Here is a 22,983-nt window from a genome sequence, read left to right as displayed (position 1 = left end):
TACACCACTCATATATCCCATTTGATATTATCGTATACCTTCCTATACACTTATTACGTACCTATCAATATTTCCGTATCCTCCTCTATCCGGTCCAGGAACCATAGGTTAGCTTGCTACCCAATCTATGCTAATCTAGGTATCTTGGGTTAGGTACCTACAAATCTATCTACCTACATGTAGTTGGCCTCGTGTAAATCCAACTCTTTTATCACCTTTCCCCCCCAACTCAATAAACATTGCTGCTCATAACGCGCATGTTCTCTATCTGCTTTCAGCCTAGCGACTTAGCGATACCCCACTACGAATCTATGAGTTTACGATAGCCGACGGTTTATCTTCCTACCTTATGCCACTATCGAAGTAATAACGCCTTCCAATTCGATTGCTAGCTTAAAACCGTCGCAAGACGATACTCCCGTTCAACGAGTCTTCTCGTATTAATTCCAACTTGTCCAACCTAATCGTATTTCCCCAGATGAAGTGACCTGATACCCACCGTTAATCCACGAAGTTGCCCCGCCCGGGTTACGGCGCAATACAGTCAGGATGCTGGAGGGCTTGGTTGCTGGGTTGCTTAACCGTTTCCTGGGTATGTATGTCAAAAATTTTGACCCTACCCAGTTGAAAGTCGGTATATGGTCTGGCGATGTGAAGCTACGCAACTTGGAGCTCCGCAAGGAGGCTCTGGACCAGTTGAAGCTTCCCATCAACGTGATGGAGGGACATTTAGGAGAGCTGACTCTCGTTATACCTTGGTCCAACTTGCGAGGGGCGCCGGTTAAAGTCTTTATCGAAGACGTTTTCCTACTTGCATCTCCAAAGGAAGAAGCAGCCTACGATGAAGATGAAGAAGAACGCAGGCGGCAGCGATTAAAGATGGAAAAATTGGACTCTGCTGAGCTTTTGAAAGAAAGATCACAGGAAGGACTCAGTCAAGAGGAACAGAAGAAGAGTCAGAGTTTTACAGAGAGCTTAGTCACTAAGATTGTCGACAATCTGCAGGTCACAGTCAAAAATATTCATGTGAGGTACGAAGACTCTATATCGGCCCCAGGACATCCGTTTGCCTTAGGTGTCACTCTCGGCGAATTCAGTGCTGTCAGTACGGACGGCGAATGGCAGCCTACCTTTATCCAGAATTCGACTAAGACCACACACAAGCTAGCGACTCTTGGGGCGTTGGCAATCTATTGGAACACAGATACTACCCTGTTAGGTCCGGGCCGTGAAATGGAAAGGGGAGATGAGCATGTGTCCCACCAAGACATGATCAAAAGCTTCAAGGAGATGATAGGAAAAGGAGACAATACTGCCCCACCAGCAGACCATCAATTTATCTTGAAGCCAGTAAGCGGCCAGGCCAAGATCGAGCTTGACAAAACGGGCGATGTACATGTGCCAAAGTTCAAAGCGAGCTTGCTCTTCGATGAAATCGGTGTTGTTCTGGATGATGATCAATATCGAGATGGTTTAATGATGGTTGACCTTTTCCATTATTTTATTCGCCACCAGGAATACAAGAAGCTTCAACCTAAGGGAGTGACACCGAAAGAAGATCCCCGTGCCTGGCTTAAGTTTGCCGGAAACGCGGTACTTACTAAAATTCATGAGAGGAACCGTAGATGGACATGGGATTACTTTCGTGAGCGTCGTGATGACCGTCATCTATACATTGAACTTTTCAAGAAAAAGAAGGCAAACCAGCAACTATCGCCACAAGAAATCGACGACATTAATAAGCTTGAGTGGAAGCTTGGCTATGAAGACTTGCGGTTCTGGAGATCATTAGCTCGCAACCAACTGCGAAAGGAGAACGCAGAAGCACTCAGGAGAGCACCATCTAAGGAACCGCAACAACAAGGGTGGTTAGCTTGGGCGTGGGGCTCAAAGCCGTCCGAACCCAGCGACTCAACGGAAGAAAACACTCAGATGACCGAGGAGCAGCGCAAAGAGCTATATGAAGCGATCGACTGGGACGAGAAAACCGCTCTGGCTGAAGCTGTAGACATGCCACGTGACATTATTAAAATGCAAGTTGATGCATCTCTCAGTACCGGCAGTTTTACTCTGAGACAAAATCCACATGGGAATACGACCGATTTGCTGAGTCTCCATTTCGATGTTTTTAAAGCGAAAGCGTTTCAGAGGCCCGACTCCGTCCTTGCTGATATTAGCCTGGGTGGTTTCCGAGTCAATGACGGTACTACCCCAGAGAGTTTATTTAAGGAAATTGTTCGGGTTAAGGATGCCCCGGATACGAAGAGCAAGAGACGGCTTTCCATCGCCGAACTGGAGAAGTCTGAACAGGAGACCTTCTTTGACTTACAAGTTGAGCAGAATCCCCTCGATGGGAAGAGCGATTTCGCAGTGACGGCGAAGCTCAAGCCACTAGAGATCGTGTGGAACCCCAACTTCGTTGTGGGTGTTGTTGACTTCTTCAAGCCACCTGAGAGGCACATGGAATCTATAACGGCATTGATGGAGACTGCTGGGGCTACTGTTGAGGGGTTGAGACAACAGACACGTGCCGGCCTTGAGTTCGCTCTTGAGGAGCATAAGACTATTAATGCTAAGCTAGACCTTCAGGCACCTCTTATCATAATCCCCCAGTCTATTAAGACAGCGCGATCTACATGTCTCATTCTAGACGCTGGTCATATTAGCGTCAATAGCGAGCTAGTCGACAAAGGGACTTTGAAGCAGATACAGGACAAGCACCACCAGCAGTTCTCCGATGAAGACTTCAAACAGCTCGAGTCTCTCATGTATGATCGCTTCTTAGTTAAACTAACATCGACACAGGTCCTGATTGGACCTTCTATTGACGAGACGAAGTCCCAGTTAGTCGATAAGGATGATAGTCGGATGCTCCATATCGTGGAGAAGATCAATGTCGATTTTGTAGTAGCCCTGTCCATATTGCCAAAGGCGCCCAACCTGACAAAGGTCAAGGTATCAGGTCACATGCCTGTACTTCAGGCAATGGCTTCTGACACTAAATATAAGAGTCTGATGAAGTTAATTGATGTCGCTATACCAAAATTTGACGGAGAGCAGCAGCAAGTCAGGACCGAAGGCCAGTTCAAAAGACCACGTCTACTTAGTTCCGCGTCGAGCCGTTTACCAAAATCACACGACCACAAGGCTTCATCCAATCTATTCCTCACTCAACAAACTGCTGTGATCCTGGAAGACGATTCAGACGATGATTCGGATGAATTCGAGGATGCTGCGGATGGAAGTTCAAACCAGCGGCTTAAGACGCAGCAACGCAACTTTGAATTCAAATTCGCCGTTGATAAGTTACAAGGCTCTCTCTATCGCAGTGACCCTGATGGGGTGCGACCTGAGTCGCTACTCGTAGAACTAATCGCGGAAAACTTTGATCTTAATTTCTACATTAGGTCTTACGATATGGCAGCAGAGGTATCCCTAGGTTCCGTATCGGTGGATGACTTCGTCGACAACCCTCCGGCAGAATTCAAATCTATTGTGTCATCTGGTGATATCGAGGATCGCCAGCAACAGAGAGACCTCGTTCGTGTAAAGTTCACCAGAGTCAAGCGGGAATCTCCAGAGTTTATGCCAGTGTATGAGGGCATAGAGACAAATGTCAACGTCGCGGTCTCTACAATTAACTTGGTTGTGACGAGGAAGACCTTGCTCACGCTATTGGACTTCGTGCTCACTACATTTACTAATAATAACAACTCAAATTCTCAGCAGCAGAGAAATATTAGAGACATAGATGAAGAAGACACGGTTGAAATCGTTGAGCCGGCCATTAATTCCCAGCAGAACGAGGGCGGTTCCATCCGCGTCAAGGTTGATCTCAAGAGTATTCGCATGATTTTGAACAACGATGGAATTCGATTAGCAACACTATCGTTCAATCACGCCGATGTTGGGGTTTTCCTTCTAGGTAGAACGATGAGAGTAGCGGCCAGGCTAGGGGATTTAACGCTGGTAGATGATGTTAATATTGGCGCGTCAGAAAATTCGAGCTTCCGCCAACTCGTCACGATCCAGGGAGACGAGCTTGCTGATTTCCGCTACGAGACGTATGACCCAAGTAATGGAAAAGCTTACCCTGGATATGATTCATCTATATATCTACGTGCAGGGTCCATCAAGGTTAATTTCCTTGAGGAGCCGTTCAGAAAGATCATTGAATTCTTGGTCAAGTTTGGCAAAATGCAGGCCATCTATAATGCTGCTCGCCAAGCAGCTGCAAACCAAGCCCAGCAACTACAGCAAAGCACCAGCAGGTTCAAGTTTGATGTCATAGTCAACACCCCCATCATCGTGTTCCCCCGTTCTCTCTCGCCAGATCAGCCAAAACGAGATCTAATCACTGCTTATTTGGGTGAGATATACGCCCAGAATAAGTTCGCGCCATTAGATGATACGGAAGACTCAGAAATAGCTATGAAGCTCTCCGCGGGTATTAGAAACATCAGATTAACGTCTCTATTCCATTACCCCAACGAGCAGTCTGAAGAACTTGAAATGATTGACCACGTGGATCTTGGCTTCAATATCACCTACGCCGAACATAAGGAAGGATGGAAGCGGCCAGATATGGAGATTGAAGGCAGCATGACCGACTTCAACCTGAGGATTACTCAGTACCAGCTCAACTTCCTCTTAGGCATTTCCAGATCCATACCAGCAGCCTTCGCAACAGATGCCAATGCTAGAGGAGAGGAAGCTGAGCGAGATGTTGACGAGGGTACATTGCGACGAGCCAAAACGATGTCATCTACTACCAGCAGGTCTGAAGACAAGTTAATTGATCTTTCTCCAGAATTAGGCTCGAGAGAAGACGTCTGGACAAAGCTTGACCTCGTGTTTAATATACACAAAATCGGTCTTGAGCTGATCAATGCCCACGAAAACCAACCTGTGGGCGACATGGACAACGCTAGCCTATCACGATTCTCCCTGGATGACAGCAGGTTGAAGACCCGAATGCTAGCAGACAGCTCGCTAGAAGCAGAGTTTGTGATTCAGTCATTTACCATACATGATAGTCGTGCTCGGGAAGGTAGTAAGTATAGGAGAATCATGGCATCTTCTAACAAGACAGTCCAACAATTTATGGCGAGCATATCTATGTCTGGGGGTGACGAGCGCAATCTAATCGCTGTGATCGCTATCGACAGTCCTAGAATCATCTTCGCTTTGGATTACCTCTTTGCAATTCAAAAATTCGTCATGTCCGGCTTGAAAGCTGATGAACCTCCACCAGCTGCCTTAGAAAGTCCTGGGGAAACCCCCGATATTTCTGACGCCGAGTCAATGCAAGTACAATGGACAGGGGCGTCGTCACAAAAAAATACCAAAGGATCCCAGCCAGAACAGGTAGCAAAGAAGAACGAGAGTTCTAAGCTTAACATTGCCTTCCGCGTTAATATTGTTGACTCGCAAGTCATACTAATAGCCAACCCCCTGAGCTCTAGCTCAGAAGCAATTGTTCTAGGCACAAAACAAGTGTTACTTTCACAACAACATTCATTGACTTTCCAAGTCGCAGAAGTTGGAATGTTTCTCTGCCGCATGGATAAATTCGATGAGACTCGACTTCGTATCCTCGACGACTTCTCGATCCAAGTATCAATGGACAATTCACGGGCGGACTATACAAATATCCATGTTGATATTGATCCGCTAATTCTCCGGCTTTCACTACGAGACATCCTCCTTGTCCTCCAGATTATTAGCAAGGCATCTGAGCTTTCCGAGAAGGATGATAGCGAACCTAAGAGCAGTGCATCTAACAGGAAAGTAAAGCAGCTGAGACAAGCCGGCCTTAAAGAACGTACAGCAAGTGGTCGGGGACACTCTACTATTGCTACTGGCAGGAGTAAAACAGCCAAAACTTCCGGTACGATAGTCACTAAGAAATCCGGGAAGGACCAACTCCACCAACCCCACGATATTAACACAGCCCCTAAGCGCCACGAGGAACTTACTGCTGCAATTGATGGAATTCGTGTTGTGCTGATTGGTGATGTTCACGAATTGCCGATCCTAGATCTGAGCATCAATAAATTCAAAGCATCATCAACGGATTGGTCTAGTAATCTCAAAGCCGAGACCGCGATTGATATGTATATCAACGTCTACAATTTCGCAAAGTCTGCTTGGGAGCCACTCTTGGAACCCTGGCAAGTAGGTCTTGGCGTTGCGAAACAACAGGAGACCGGCCTCTTCTCAGTTGATGTCTCATCGAAAAGAACATTTGATGTTACGGTCACAACCGCAACAATCGCCTTGGCGTCCAAGTCATTCGAATTTTTGACTAAAGATGAAGATGTGTTAGGCAAACCCCGCGGAGTAGAGGCTCCCTACAAGATCCGAAACTATACCGGCTTCGACGTCTCAGTGCAGGCTAAGAGCCAGAGCAGCGATGAGAACATCTCCCTCAAATTGCAAGACGGCGAAGAAGGCCCATGGAGCTTCGAACATTGGGAAAAGATGCGAGAAAATATCATGTCAGAGAGCAATGCGGCGAGCAGCGTTGCCGTTGAAATTGAAGGCAGTGGTTTTGATATGGTTAAAAACATCCGTCTTAACCGTGAAGGCGAGTTCCTTTACAGCTTGCGACCTAAAACGGATAATACCCTCCATCGGCTACTCGTTGAAGTAAAACTTGGCTCAGACAATATCAAATATGTCACGCTTCGCTCCCCTCTCGTGGTAACAAATGAAACACAGATACCAGTTGAATTAGGCGTGTACGATGTCCAAGAAGGCCACCTGCTTAAGATCGAGAAGATCGCACCAGGAGAAAGCCGGCCTGCTCCAGTAGCTGCCGCCTATGTCCAATCCTTATTGATACGACCAGATTCGGGCTTTGGTTACGCATGGTCATCCGAACATTTATGGTGGAGAGATCTGCTCAAGAGACCCACTCGTACACTTATGTGCAAAGGCGACAATAGTGATACATTCTTTTTCCAACTCAGCGCGAACTTCGATCGAGGCCACTTCCTCACCGGGTAAGTTTCTCGCAAATATAATGCATCTTGCAACGCTAACATTTACAGGAAATACCCGTACATGAGATTAAAACTCTCCCCTCCAGTAGTCCTAGAGAACCTTCTTCCTTACGATTTCAAATACCGCATTTACGACAAAAATACAAAACGAGATTGGACAAACTTCCTACGGAAGGGTGGTGTTAGTCCGGTCCACGTAGTGGAGCTGTCTCATCTTCTTTTACTGAGTATCAACATGCAAGATACCAAATTCAAGTCTAGTGAATTTGCTATCATCAATTCTGGCGCACAAGAAGACTTTCGTAAAGAACATAAACTAATATGCAAGGATAGCGAAGACCTCTCTCTCTACCTTAGGCTTCACTATTTCAAGATCCCAGATGGGGGTGGTGCTTTCAAGGTTACCGTGTATAGCCCTTATGTCGTACTCAACAAGACTGGGTTGGAGGTTGACATCCGCGGCAAGCAGTTCTTGCAGCAGCCGAAGAGGGCTGCGGGTCAGTCAGCCATAGCAGATACCTCAGATCAAGAGCGGCCAAAAGCTTTACCGTTCATGTTCTCGTATGCCAATGACGACCAACGCAACCGAACCCTCCTCAAAATAGGCGACTCGGATTGGAGTAAACCGCAGAGTTTCGATGCTATCGGGAGCACAACAGAAATTGTTTTACCGTCGTCCAAAAAGGATTCCGAAATCCACGTTGGTGTCACTGTGGAGCCCGGTGAGGGTAAATACAAGTTGACGAAAGTCGTCACTCTAGCACCGCGCTTCGTGGTCAAAAATAAGATCGGCGAGGAGCTCGTTATTAGAGAGCCAACTTCGTCGAAGACTATGACCCTGAATCCTGGGGGTCTACAGCCTCTTCACTGGCTTCAAAGATCAGCTACAAAACAAATAGCTTTGAGATTCCCAGGAATCGACGATCAGTGGACTTCACCGATCAACATATCGGATTTGGGTACTGTGCATATCAAGATTGCAAGAGCCGGGCAGCGACAACGCCTCATTCGAGTTGAAGTTTTGATGGAGGACGCGACAATCTTTCTCCACCTTAGCATGGAGACAAAGAACTGGCCTTTTTCCATGCGAAATGAAAGTGACGTTGAGTTCACTTTCCATCAAGCAAACCCAAATATAGACGAGGATGGAGTTGAGGATCGCTCCGGATGGAGGCCGGTTAGATACCGCTTGCCACCACGTAGCATCATGCCCTATGCTTGGGACTTTCCAGCCGCCAAGTTCAAGGAAGTGGTCATCAGCGCATTTGGCAAAGAACGTCACGTAAAGCTAGCGGAAATTGGCAATCAGATCCCAATGAAATTCGTCAGCGGTTCTGGTACCCAAAAGATCATCGATATCAATGTTGCTGCCGATGGACCAACTCAGACGCTTATTTTGTCTAATTTCAAGCCAAGCAAGAGTCTTTACCGCCAGAAGACACAGGCGGGCTCGAGTAATAGTGCCGGTGGCTTTGAAGTCAAGAGCCAGGATACTGATACCACGTTTCAGGCACAGTTAAAGCTTTCTGGGGTTGGTATCTCGCTTATCAATCAGCAGTTGAAGGAATTGGCATACATAACATTCAGAGACATCAACCTTCGTTATAGTGAATCGGCTCTCTACCAAACCGTCAGCACATCCGTCAAATGGATCCAGATTGATAACCAGCTATACGGTGGCCTCTTCCCGATGATACTCTACCCTAGTGTAGTCCCAAAGCAAGCACGAGAGACCGAGCTGCACCCTTCATTACATGCCATGGTTACAAGAGTCAAGGACGACTCGTATGGCGTTCTGTACGTCAAATACGCCACGGTACTACTTCAGCAGATGACCATTGATCTCGATGAGGATTTCATCTATGCCGTTCTAGATTTCTCCAAGATCCCTGGAGCCTCCTGGTCCGAAACGAATGAGGGTAAGCTCTGCGATGAAGGCCTAGATATTCCTGAGCCGAAGCAAGAACAGTCAGGCCAGGACATTTACTTTGAAGTCCTAAACATACAGCCGATGCAATTAGATTTGTCTTTCATGCGTACCGAACGCGTTAACGTAGAGGACAAGACCTCCTCTCGGAATCCTATCATGTTCTTCGTCAACGTGATGACCATGGCCATTGGAAATGTCAATGATGCCCCAATCCGGTTGAACGCATTATTATTAGAAAATGCCCGAGTCTCCATCCCCGTTTTGACACAGAACATCTCGAATCACTACAGCCAAGAAGTTCTATACCAGGTCCATAAGATCATCGGCAGTGCTGACTTCCTCGGCAACCCCGTCGGTTTATTCAACAGTATCAGTAGCGGTATAACCGACGTCTTCTACGAGCCGTACCAGGGGCTTATCATGTCTGATAAGCCCGAAGACCTAGGTATAGGAATTGCAAAAGGAGCCGCTAGCTTTGTCAAAAAGTCCGTCTACGGTTTCTCCGATTCCTTTTCCAAAGTCACTGGAAGTTTTGGCAAGGGCCTAGCCGCCGCGACTCTCGACAAGCAATTTCAAGATCGCCGGCGTATTACGCGAGCTCGCAACCGACCCAAGCATGCCTTATTCGGTGTTACTGCTGGTGCAAATTCCTTTTTCACCTCGGTTGCATCCGGCATCGGCGGCGTTGCCCGGAAACCTCTTGAAGGCGCGGAGCAGGAAGGGGCCGTTGGTTTCTTTAAAGGTGTTGGAAAAGGCTTTATTGGTCTCGCGACTAAGCCTGCCGTCGGAGTGTTTGACCTCGCATCTAATGTTTCCGAAGGTATTCGCAATACCACGACCGTCTTCGACGGTTCTGAGCTCGACCGCGTCCGCCTAACGCGGTTCATACCCGCGGATGGTATCGTCCGTCCTTACAATCAGCGCGAAGCCTTAGGACAGTCTTGGCTCAAGCAGGTGGATAATGGGAAATATTTCAACGAGAACTACATCGCGCACTTAGACCTGCCCAGAGAAGACATGGTGGTCATGGTCACGTTCAGCCGAATTCTTCTCATTAGAAGTCGAAGACTTACTACCGAATGGGATATACCGCTAAAGGACGTGCAGACAATCGCGAAAGAGCGCACAGGCCTCAGCATCGTGTTGCGCGGCGGTACTAACGGGCCGTTTATCCCTGTCGGTGAGGAGAGCGGACGGGCTTTCTTGTACCGAATGGTTGCTGTAGCTGTAGAAGAATTCAATCGTAGATTTAGGGGCCTAGAGTGAGAAGTCCCCTTGCTGGTGGATAAGTGAGGGAAAGGAGGGTTAGGAGGGAAGAATCCACGGAGGTAAATTCAAAAGGCAGTGCACGGATTAATGTGTGCTCTAGGTTTAAAAGTTAAGCAAGAGGTCCTGGCGTATGAGCTTTTTTTCATGTATCGTCTAGAATACGACATATTACGATTTTAATGAAACTACCGTTATATGCTAGCTAGTAGGAGCCAGGCTAGATTTGTCTCATCATACGCGTATGTGCATTTATTTATTGATTATATTATAGCCTTCTTAGAGTACCTAGGTAGTTTAGAAAAAGTACCTAAGCAAGCTCTCATCAGAAATCCTCTTTCACTTATAAGGCCGAAGCTAAAATCTGGTGGCATTCTATATATACCAAAGTCCTACAACAGCAACGTTCTGAGTTTATGCAGGTGTCATGCTAACCCAACATCCATACAGCATAGAAGTATTAACACCGAACTTTTGGATGGGCGGCCTGTCATCTTTCCGCTCGATCTTCTTGAAGGCCTGTAAGAGCCGAAACGTAACAAACGCTATCTGGGTCAAGGCAAATTGTTGCCCGATACAAATTCGTGGACCAGCGTTAAACGGGATATATTCAAAACTGCAAATTGTTAGAATCAATGAGGCTATAAACTGGACGAGCAATGTAGAGACATGGCTCATTCAAATACATACGTAGTTCTCAGAGTCTCCCAGCGTTCAGGACGAAACTCGTCGGCATCATCACCGTAGATATCCTTCCGCCTGTGTAGAGCCCAAGATAAATATCTAAGTACCGTGCCCTTGGTTACAAAAATGGGCGACTTTCCGTCAGGCCCGCCGCCAGTAGGTAAAATAGTGTCGCGTACGGCTTCACGAGTGTTGGCTGCTACGGGCGGGTTAAGTCGTAGAGCTTCTTTAACGGCCCAGTTCAAGTACTTCATAGCTCTTAGACTTTCCCAAGCTGGAAGCTGACTTGGGTCGTCCATTCTTAGATCTTTCATCTCTCGCTGGATTGCAGCAACCACGTCCGGCCGTCGCGAAAGTTCGAAAAATAGGTATGACAATACACTTGTTGTAGTATCCCTACCAGCCGTGAATATGCTCATGAGATGGTCGCGAATGACTTCGTCCGATTCCCCGGTCCAGAGCAGCTCGTTAAGGAACATATACCTCTTGCCCTCTCGTTCTTCTTCGTTCTTCTCACCTTGTTCGCCCCTTACCTCTGCGACATACTTTTCTACATATGAATGCATAAATATTGTACATTCATCTAGCTCACGGTCTCCAAAGAGCATTGATACCCAGCCCAGTCGAGCCCGGTTAGCGATCTTCTGCATAGACACGTCGAAGCAGCGGCCAAATCGTAGACCATCCTCGGGCGCATTCCCCAGAATGTCAGTCGACCGTCCAAACATAAAGTCCGATATAGTGTCAGTAGTCATCATAGAAAACATAGCCTGCAAGTCGAAGGGACTACCATCGCGCGGGATCGCTCGTATAAGTTTAGCAATGTGACGATCAAGGCATCGTAGATCAGCAACCTGATCACGGACAAAAGCCGGCCGCAGGGTTGTTCTTGCTCGCTTCCAGGCATCCCCATTGGAGGTGAAAATCTTGATAGCGAAGCCATTTTAGTCAAAGATGGGCACCGAAAGGATTCAGGCACGAAGCTTACAGAATAGTGGCCAAGCACAGAGAGAAATGCGTTAATACGTAGCTGGGGTATTTCCCAGTCGTCGAACTGGGTACTAAGTACGGCACGCACGTTATCGGGTTCATCAGTCGTGATCATGTCACCGGGACCTGGGAATACACGATGCTTGAACGTATGTCCTAGAGTATGGAAGAGCCCGCTCCAGGCCGCGAGTAGCGTATTCGACTTTATGTGCTGTGCTGCATTCAGGAGGAAGCGTACCCCGAAAGGATCATTCGGGAATAGAGGCGGAGGCGAACACCCATTCCGCATCATTTCCACATAATACCGATGCGTCCCGCCCAAGGACATTTGTGTAAACCAACCTAGAAGCAACAATAGAACCGCAAGGGCCTGTTGTCTCATTGATAGGGCCCCGGGTCGCAGGTAGAGGACGTCGAGCGCCAGAGCTGTTGACAAGACCATCATGACAGCCATCGCAACGAAGTAACGCTGCTTGGCCTTCCTAGGAAGCGAGTCCATCTTGTCGGTTACGCCTACAGATGTCATTTCATAAATATATTTCCTAATAGGACGTAAGTAAAAGCTAAATAGTTATCTCTAATTTCACATCTGTTTTCGTAAACTTAACTCTTTGTACCCCAAAAGGCAGTACGTGTTAATTAAGAATTTGGTTGACAATTGAGGACGAATCCGAGGTACTTCCGAACAGGTACGCTTCTCTCTTTATTTCAGAGGAGTTTTACGAATATAGAGCAAGTAACACCTGCGATTGTGCAGACTAGAATTTCTTATTAGACTAAGACAAGACCTTGGCGAAGAAGCAAAAGCAATACTTCATCTCTATCACATTTACACCACACTGGCTTGCCCGCACGTACCCTAGCGTGCGACGCCCGACCACGAACGGGAAAGTTGCATTCCGCGAATCGTTGGGTAAGTATCCGCAAATGCGATGATCCAATGACGTTATAGCAATGCCACCGTTGAATGGGTATGTATGATATGCAAGAACAAGACACCGAATCGGTACTGCGTGAGAAAATAGATTCACATGCAACCAATGATGTTTAGAGGTAGGTTATCGCATCACATGTAAGGGATATCGTCACCCCCGGACGGATACCTACCTCTTAATAGCCTATCATTAAGAGGTAGACAATTAATATAACACTGGATACAACTTATTATTTTATAGAAAACCCTTCCACTTTCGCTGGCCACGGGTGATTTAATTGTAATTTCATATGAAAGTGCCTTGTTTAAGTTATTACCAAAATATGTCAACTACAATTAAAACAAGGTGTTATGAAATAGCTTAACGTAGTTAAGACTATAAAAAGTTAAATATATATATATTAACCAAAGACTAACAATTGTTTAACTATTTTTAGCTCATAATTTTCGGAGATGTACCTACTCCTATTATGCCTTGACTTAACTCAGTTGCATTTTACATAAGAATGTTGTTTAACTCTTTTGATAGGCATTTTAGTTTCGACTTAAACCAACTAGATTCTACATACTTAACTTACCTCCTTCGTTTCATATCTCCCAACTTATATCATCAGAGTTTAATCAAGGGATTGCGAACGAAGTATGAATAAGTCACCAGTTCAATCTTACTATCTATCACGTAAAAGTGTGATTAAGTTCTTAAGGGACTTCAAACAGGTTATGCCTTTGTTTAACTATCTAATGTCTCAACATCGTAGCTTCGGGGTTGCACAATTAATAATCTAACTCGTGTGGCTCATTCTCTTGAGTAATAATAAATATAGTTTATATTTACAATAAGCTTAGTAACATCTCATCAAAGGTGCTTAACGTATCCGTTTTGTATTTTCCCCTTATTAGTATAACTTCCATAAGTTTATACCTATTCTAATAGCGCTAGCTATTTCATAGTTTTGAATGTTACAATAGCTTTCTCAATGCAAGCTAGAAACTTTATACTTGGTAGAAAATGACTCCTTCTGCTCAGTATAAATTATTGGCATATTCTTGCTGTTCTCATACATAACGCCTTAAGGTATCGATATATGTTTTCCAAGAAAGCAGTGTCAGTGTATGCTACAGTGTTGATATCTTGAATTAGATAGTAGTTGGCCATTAGTCTTGACGTGAGATATAATGTTACTATTACATACCTAGGTTACATATATAGATGACAATACTCTCATTGTTCCCGATTCTCCCCAGACGCTACTGAATTGATTACTTGTTATCCTTGATTAGTATGTGATTGCTTTCAGAGACGAATGAAAAGAAGCGAAACAGGGTTATTTCAATATTGACTAGTATGAATAATAGCTACAAATAGGTAAATAGGACTAGCTACTCCTAACACTTATGTCTCTTAACGCGTTTGATCTTACATATAGAGCATATGTCATTTCAGACTGCGCTGGAGTAATGTTGCATCTTTAACAACTGTTTAAGGACTGAAGAACGGGGAGCCAATTCGTTTATGCTGTAACTAGGTCATAACTTATGCTTGAACATAATTAACCGTATAGCTTCGTTTCCGATCAAATTGATTCCAACCCGTCAACTAAAGCTCTTCAACCAAATTGTTAACGTCTACGTCTACGAATCCTTGTGAGACCCACAAAGCCCCCGGACGTTAATGGCGTCAATGACGTCAATGAAGACTGGAAGGCAGAGGCGATGATAAGGTTAAAACTACGTCGCCGTGCCTCTAACCTTACCCAGGAGTATCCGTTAATAGCTTGAATAGGCTAGTAATGCGGCGACGAATAATAGTTATCCATAATAAAAACTGGACTAGAGGCTTCCAGTCGGATATCGAGATACTTGCCATGCCGGTTCCATTATGCCGCCTGGATGCAACGCGGCTTGGCAACTCAGCCGGGATCCGCTATGACGAAATGTATCTAAAGCCTGCTTGTAATATGTAGTATGCGCGAAAATATGTTACAACTTTGTCGAGAAATTTCCAGAGTTCCGAGAAAATCACGCGTGTCTGTCTCCTTCGTTGCATAGTGTACCTTATTTTAGTATAAACGCCGAATAAACGGTTTGGTTGTACAATATTCAAATGATGGAAAAGTGACGGTATCTACCAGGCCGTCAGCTCCGCACATGATATAGATCCTAGCGGTGCTGTGGCACAGGATCTGGTCTTAGGACAGCCTCAAGCCGAGCTGGTGGCCGATCAGTTGACCCTCCTTCCCGCCGAATGAACCCTACGTAATAGCAACAATTGGAATAGTGTTGCTAAATATTTCTCGGTCGTATTCGCGACACCTAACGGAATCTTTCGTCAAATCCTACCGTGAAATATTGTACTGCTACGGAGTTTTTACAGAAATTCAAGAATTAGGTAGATAGGATAATAGTTATGTTACTCTCTTCGGACTGGAATGGTAACCCGACGATTACTAGGTAGGCCCAGCTGGTCCAGTAAGGCATTCTAGGGTATCTGCAGCAGCACTTATTACATGGGAACACATACCTACATAAGATACACAGGGGATACACAACATTTACACATCACCCAGAATTTGTGTTGTACATACGTGGGCACTTGTAAACGAGCCAACAACGCAGATTTATATATATCTGACGGTAAGACCGTTATTGATACGGCCGTCAGAAATAGTGGTCGGTATAAGGATGAAGTAGGTATTGTATATCGATGAACAGACATTTGCTCTTGCGAATCGCAAATTCCCATGCATAACATCCATATATCCATTCCTACCTACGGACGAGCATGTGCAGAGATCGCCCACTAATAGGTTTGGTCAGCCCTGGGAACCCCTCAAACTGCAACCCTTGTTAGTTGGTCTCTACTACGTACGGATGGGGTAGGTATTAGCATTCTTGGGGGTCCAAAATTCACCCCGCTCTTGATCTCTCGAGATTAGGTTCGAATCGTATCGTTCACGAGCACTGGAGTTAAGCTTGTTTGTTGCGTGAAGCGAGGTGTGTATCAAATTGGCCTACTATGTATTTGGCAGGAGGACATCGATAAGCGAAGGGTGAGAGTTGGTAGAAGCCAATAGCAGCTATTATTCGAGACGGAGTAGTGCGGCCTTAGACATATGTATGTACATACAGACAGACATACCTATCATATCTGCTTACTTGACCCCTGTACCCCGGAGAAGATCATTAGATTGGATAGGGTTGCACTAGCAGCCCGACCTGCTTGGCAGTTTTGCAAATGGAGCACAGTCCGCGAAGGTCTTACATACCAGACACACCTACACACGTGGTACGGCATTGCTGCTAGAGGCTCTTAAGATTTTGTATAATAAAATGCTGACAATTAGCATCAGCATCACTCAGCTGCCGAACATGTAAGAATGTCGGTCAAGGTAAAAATATCTTGGACCGTATAGTTCTCACGTTCGCGCTACGTTCTAACGTACTAATTAATACGTGTACTAATTAATACCTACGTGATGATCGAGAACCTCGGGATGAAGGGACCGGGGCCGAGACATGAAAATTTACAGGGTCCCAAGTCCGAAAGCGCACTGAACCGTGCCAAACGCAAACAATAGTAACATACATAGCCCTTGATGTGGTTTCAGAGTAAGGTCCAACCTCCTAGAGACTTTTCTAGATTAGAATTAGCAAGTAGTAGAAGTCTAGGTACTAATACTGTAGGCCAGATCACGCCAGCCTTTCTACCGGTTGCGAATACATAGGTAGATATATAGATACAAATCTTTTAAAGAGGCACATTGACGGGGCCGATCTCTGTCGATCAGCTCGCCGATGATTGACTTGCAGCTCATCTCGACCGGTCCAGACTTGACCGGGATTTGCTTCGATATGGTTCCGCTATGTGTTGGCTTTCCCAATGGGAGTACACAATCGAATTGCGGCCGCGGCCTATGCTAGCGAAGCTGACAAGCAGGCTGGCCTGCTTAACCGGTTGGGCCAGGTAAGCTTCGTGTCTACAGGCTGATGAAGTTTTCATGTCCGTAAGATAGACCGAATTGAGGCCGCATAACCTAGTGCGTACAGTTTTCTACGGTAATATTATGGAATTGCTACCTAACGGTAACTGGATGGAATATATACCTTGCAAGGATGGCTGAGTTGTTGCTAAACCCCATGGAATCCACCCCCTCGTGGGGTTTGAAGTTGTTAGAGCCCTGGACCCTGTCTATCAAATTTGATAGTTTTTAAATACATTATATAGTAGAGCTTGAATAGAGCTAGCATCAAGGTGCCATCGGGATCGGCCATTTTTCATCATTAATTGTGCGTGAGCCTCAAAAGGAAGCATGTTATAGGTAACTGCCCCAGTACCGCCGACGCGACAAAAAGCAGGCTTTGCGCTGAGAAGGCTACAAGTGCTTTCGTCATCTATAGAAACCCGTCATACTGATTACGCTTAGTTGCAAGGTTGCCGTCGTTGCTATCTTCGAAGAAACTTCCCCTCTTTGTTTGAATACTCTAATACATTAGGAATAATAAAGTATTAGTTATTCTGAGTTATCTCAACTACGGCACTCTTTTTTTAACCGACCCTAGTTACTCCATTACTCCGTTACTTTAGGTTATGTATCTACATGTGAAGACTTCGGATTTCTACCAAATGGCTGGCAAGACCTAGGTAATCTAGTTGCTTATCGAATAAGTGAATACTGTGTATCTTACAACCGATGTCGATGATGCCTCTCACAGCATACGATCATCGAGTTAATTACCTTTTCAAATTATCAAACGGGTATTATAAATTTGCCAAGCCATCATCATCATCATTATCATTATGAGGCGTATTATGTACTTCGTCAGAATATAGGTACATTAAGTACCTCAAATATCCTGGAATCGCTTTCATAGAGTTTTCTCGGAACGGTCTTCAGGCCGGGAGTATTCGTCCATGTATCGAGCATTAACCATGCGTTGTTGTGGGTCTCTTCTCCGCGGGACCGAGCATTTTACCTTCATTTCGGTCGCTTACATCTTAAACCCCACAAGACTCCTGGGCCCAAGAGGCAAAATACATCACATTGAAACATTGAAGTATACACGCCCCCTCCCCCCTAAACAACTAAATAGCTTCTTTTCCTAAAAATTACTCGGGTTTGTTCGGGTTCCTGGCCACCAACTCTTGGCTCTTGGGTGGCTCGAATACATAATAAGCAATAGATTCCACATAGTTACTACATATCTAAAAGATCTAATTCTTTATATATATATATATATTTGTATACGGCTATAGTGCCTTCGTGTTATCAATTAGAGGTAGACTTGTCGAAAATAACCAGCAAAAGACTCAAACGAAACGATATATCAAGGAACCATCCCGTCTAGTCACCGTATCACAAGGTGACATATTTAACCGTTTATACCGTATTGGATTTCCTATTCCGGAAATCCCCGCCTCGGTGGTACCGTTTCTTCTCCTTTTTTCCTTAGCCAGCCACCCAACAATTCTTATTATTACGGGCTTGAAACCTCGTCCTGCTAGCTCCGGACCCCTTGATGCGTGTTATATATTATTACTACTTCCTCCCGATTCTATTCTTGTCCCCATACCCACCTCTCTTCCCTTCCAATAGTCATAGATTCGACTTTCCACCCTTGGAACGGCGTTGGGATTAGATACACAAAAGGTAGCCTGGCGCAGCCTATCTTTACTTACAATAAACAACGTCAATACGCGACATTATACCGAAGAATATATACTATTCCATATTTATATTACAGCCGCTCATCACGCATCTACTACGCGCCCCGAGCAACATTTCACAATCCCGCGTGAAGTTTTCATTGCTCATGTCGCGACGTAATTCGTGTGTATCTGACGACAACGGAAAACCACGAAGTAGAACGACATCTCAACGTAATCACAAATCACCACATCAACAACCGCGTTCGCCGCGCCCATCTTCTCATAATAAATCATCGCAAAATCCCACGAACTCTCAGGCGCATAACCCATCCCCTCTCAAGATGGTTACTACTACTTCAACGACGTCGCATCACCACGGCGATGAAACTCTGCATTACTACCTGCCGGACACAAACACGCGAGAGGCAGAGTTGCAAAAACAAGGGTGGATGGAACCAATAGTAATAGACGACGAAGATTTGATGTTCAGCGGTAAAAGCCTGAGTGCTTGGTATGAGGAAGAGAGGAAGTCGGTTAGTAGTCCAGCCGAAGAAGAACGACGGGGTCGTCAAAGAGTGAGTTTCACCTTAAGATTCGTGGTAGAATAAGACATACTTACATCGGCGACTCAGGTCCGACAACACAATTCACATACGCATCACCATAATCATCACAATCACCACCGTCATCATCTAAGTTCGACGACTACATCCAGTAGCCACGAGCAAAATAAACACTAAATTACCGATGAACGAAGCGATGAATGAAATTCGGGACGTGGAGTCCCGAGCGGTTCTCATTCCTTTTCCATGATACCCAACACAACATTTGCATGACTACATGGGCAGGTGTAGATTTAACAGATTTAACGCGCGCGTTACGAATTATACCGATTCGATCGATTCATATTCCGGATCGAATCCAACTATCTATAATCGCATTAGATATACGGCTACATTAGCGTGCCTTGAGCTTCAACTATAACAACTTCACGAAGATACAATGGGATATAGACCAGTATTAGACAGGCCATTCCGAATTCATTCTATTGCCCGGGGGAGCATTGGAAATTTCTGCATTGGCTAGGCGTTTATCATCATCACCCTGCTTTATTTTTTCTGCATTGCCAAGACTACGAAATTGACACGACGAGGATACGGGGTAACTTGAGGTGTCTCCGGTGCCGAGAGACGCAAGCATAATTATTGCCGGTGATTTGCTTGAGCAACATCCGGATCTGGTCGACTGCTTGAGATGGAGGACACTGCATATGCTCCCAAGAGTTTAGCTTATCGGCCGAGGCCGTCATAGCGTTTGAGGTATATTTGAAGAGCAATAATACACTCAGTCTAAATTCAATTAGTTAGACAACATGATAGCTGCTGTTATCTTTATGGGGTATTCTACTCTATGCCTTCATCTATAATCTAGTATTCCCAATATAACACTTAACTAGAGCATATCTCGAGCAGTCATTCTTAATAAGAGAAGATGTATCACTGCATGTTTGTAATACAACACTGAGATGGAAACGGTCATTGTTGATCATATACACGAAATCTATGTTAGAAAAAGTAGAGCTATATATGTAGCTAATCATCTGTATGTTACTCAGAGTCAGCCGACGTAAATAACACGGATTTTCTATAGTTACGGTTTCTCATAATAAGTACAAGTTGCTATATTTTATACAATTTTTGGAAACGGTAATTATTGCTTTGCTTTCTCTATACGACTTCCCTTTTGGATATCATTACGGTCATTGGTAACTTATTGTTAGCAATTACCAGCATATGGTGTAGAGTAGACGGCGACAATACTTAGTCTGCATTGCGGTTCGTCGCTACCATCTGACTTACCGCAAGTGGAACGCTGGGACGAGACACGGGGTATAGGCGATCATATACTACGAACCAATTAAAGGCCGTTGTGCTAGCTCGGAAGACGTCGATGTCTCGAGACAAGCCAGTTTGATAGGATGATCATTTTCTTGTCCTTCCTTAACTACACAACACGAATTACGCCCGAATACTTGAAGTATTGTATAGATCAATCCTCTGATACTAATGGTTTAATTTTCCAACGACTAAATGACTGCTCAGCAAAAGATAAGTATTTTCTATGAGTTCGGGTTCAACCCCTTTCAAGAAACCCCAAAATGTACACTATCATATTTTGAATACTTATAATTTACACTATTATCGCTGATACCTCGAATTGCGAAGAGTACTACATACATTCAAGAAGTGGTGTAAATATAGGATCCCTCTATTAAAAACTAGGTAAAAGGGGAGAATTTTCTGGCGGCGGAAACTGGGGGGGTGGATAACCCCGTATTATCCTGTAGGAAGCTTTCTAGATTCTATTCAGGCGCTAGGCCAGGTACCTCCATCATCAAGTCTGTCTTATCTCATTATGCCATGCTCTATACTCTTTCTACAGGGCTTCTCACCCACGCCCTTATCGTCATTTCTACCCTTATGAGTCTCAGTGCTAGTTTTCAGCTAGGCTTGGAGCGAGATGATAAATGCATTAAATCTACTCGTCATAGACAGGGCCCTGAGTAGAGAATTTATAGACGATGATCGAACAAATCTATCCGGAAAGTGCGCGTCACGAAATGGTGCGTGTCATGATATGCTACGAGAATCTAATGTATTAGAGATGGGGGTAAAAAATAGCAAACCTTCTAATTATATATCTCTATCAAATATACCGTTAACCGCTCAGGAATAGAATAGGTGGTTTTCCCTTCGATTTTACCAGTCCTGTAATACCTGCCATTGGTCCTCAAACTTCAGTCCACCTCCCCCTATTAGGTCACAGTTTGAGTGTCCCCATTTCCGTCGAAATACTTCCTTTCCCGCCTCTGTCAGCACTTCTAGAGCCTCTGAAAATCCCGCGGAGTCGTAGTAAAAAGGTTCGCCTTGGCCGCCATGCTGGCCCGACTGCCATGTATTGCGCCCACGACCGCCATGCTTATAGTGGAACATGCGATCAGCAACACCTAGCAATACCTTCCAGTATTCCAAAGAGTCGGCGGGATCTCGAGGAACAATTCCCGTGTCCCTTTCCTGTTTATTGTCTTCTTCTGCGGGCGGCGGGGGATTTGGGTCACGGAAGCTGGGCGTTATATTCGGATCTCGATATAGAGCGAGGAGATTGTCGAGCGCGACGGACGTATCAGTTATAACTCCACAATTGGCGTCTTTTTGTGTCCAATTTCTCATGTGTAGACGGGTGTAAGTGTCACAATCCGTCATGTAGTACGGGATTAAAGTATCCCAGCCGCCAATATCTTCAATCGCCTTCGGGTTCTGTAGCGTAAGATGGTCGTACGCAAAAAATCGTAACCCCCACCTATCATCTGTCTCCAGTGTGCGATTAAGCTCCTCAAGACACAAGGTATATAGACTTTTGTAGCCCGGATCACCCGCACGCGGCGTGAGGCCTTCGAACCCGTTCTCGTGCCCTAGTGCGAGGACGTCCATATGGCTCCAGAAATAATACGGCCAGTTGTTGGTATAGGATAGCGAAAGGTAGAAGTTCTGCAGCTGCGCGAAGCTCAACAATACCGGCGTCTGTACGATATTTACACCGAGGCGCTTTAAAGACGCGTGGTTAAGGTACCACGGGTGCTGGAGACCAAGCTGGCCACGCGCGTTGGCCTGTTGCATACCGGTATTCTCGACCACATATATCTGCTCTGCTGGCCAGCCCGCTGCAATATAAGACACTACAGCTTGGAGCAGCATGGGCCAGGATCGAGTGAACCCAATCACTAATGGCGGTGCGATTTCCAGCCCATACTTAACCCATACATCCTTCTCGGCAATATTGTATGTCGGGATAGGGGGTGGGTTCGAAGTCGCTAACGCTGGAAATGGGTCTTGTATGGGAGGCGGCGTATAGGAGGGAGCTGGTTTATATCGTGGAGTAGGTGCAGCTTCCGTCGGTTTTCCTAGGTAGACATCGATAGGCTTTATAAATTCACGTCCAGAATTTGCGTAGAAAAATAGTATCAACAAGAAACTACCGCTGAGGAAAAGTCCGACCAGGGACAACGCCTGTCTCGGGCGTATCATCATTGCCCCCGGAGCTTCTATATTTAACTTAATCGATCACTCGAACCTTGAGCGCAGCGTCGAAGCTACCACCAAGTTAAATAGTAGGGAATTCTACCTCGCAGGCATACTCGATATTTACGGCCGGGAGTACGATTAATACCGCACACAGGAAAATTTGAAGGGAAATAAATTACACCAAACAGGGTGGATAGAACGCCCTGAATATACGCAAACAAGGCACACACAAATTGTATCCTGCAAGTATTGGTCTAGGATCAAGTATCACAGTGATGATGGCCCAAACTAGTGGCGTAGCTTTGTGAGCGCACAACTACATCATCGAAGAATTCGTTCGAGGAAAGCATTTCATAGTAAATGAAAAGAAGTAGTAAACCAATTATAACTCGCCTAGTGGTGGTATAACGCGTCATATATCCGTCACTTAGCGTATCCCACAA

The 22,983-nt window shown here is 45.4% G+C and overlaps 4 protein-coding genes across 4 annotated transcripts; 2 read left to right on the top strand and 2 right to left on the bottom strand.

Moving 5' to 3' along the window:
- Window positions 1-549: 549 nt before the first annotated feature.
- Window positions 550-10,203, top strand: GL218_00929 (Vacuolar protein sorting-associated protein 13; the record flags this gene model as incomplete). The annotated part of the gene is made up of 2 exons (XM_033577376.1): window positions 550-7,007; window positions 7,056-10,203. 2 exons carry the CDS (start codon window positions 550-552, stop codon window positions 10,201-10,203), a joined length of 9,606 nt encoding a protein of 3,201 aa, XP_033441791.1.
- A 414-nt stretch (window positions 10,204-10,617) lies between these two features.
- On the bottom strand, window positions 10,618-12,376 carry GL218_00928 (Cytochrome P450 52A13; the record flags this gene model as incomplete). Its single annotated transcript, XM_033577375.1, has 3 exons — window positions 10,618-10,819; window positions 10,894-11,813; window positions 11,876-12,376. 3 exons carry the CDS (start codon window positions 12,374-12,376, stop codon window positions 10,618-10,620), a joined length of 1,623 nt encoding a protein of 540 aa, XP_033441792.1.
- Window positions 12,377-18,799: 6,423 nt separating this feature from the next.
- Window positions 18,800-19,066, top strand: GL218_00927 (uncharacterized protein; the record flags this gene model as incomplete). The annotated part of the gene is made up of 1 exon (XM_033577374.1): window positions 18,800-19,066. One exon carries the CDS (start codon window positions 18,800-18,802, stop codon window positions 19,064-19,066), a length of 267 nt encoding a protein of 88 aa, XP_033441799.1.
- A 2,151-nt stretch (window positions 19,067-21,217) lies between these two features.
- Window positions 21,218-22,546, bottom strand: GL218_00926 (uncharacterized protein; the record flags this gene model as incomplete). The annotated part of the gene is made up of 1 exon (XM_033577373.1): window positions 21,218-22,546. The coding sequence occupies one exon, from the start codon at window positions 22,544-22,546 to the stop codon at window positions 21,218-21,220; it is 1,329 nt and encodes a 442-aa protein (XP_033441800.1).
- Window positions 22,547-22,983: the final 437 nt, after the last annotated feature.

This window comes from Daldinia childiae (assembly GCF_008694065.1).
Source record: "Daldinia childiae strain JS-1345 chromosome Unknown Scaffold1, whole genome shotgun sequence".
NCBI lineage: Eukaryota > Fungi > Ascomycota > Sordariomycetes > Xylariales > Hypoxylaceae > Daldinia > Daldinia childiae.
The sequence above is the reverse complement of the archived record's forward strand: the minus strand, read 5'-3'. Positions and strand labels throughout refer to the sequence as shown.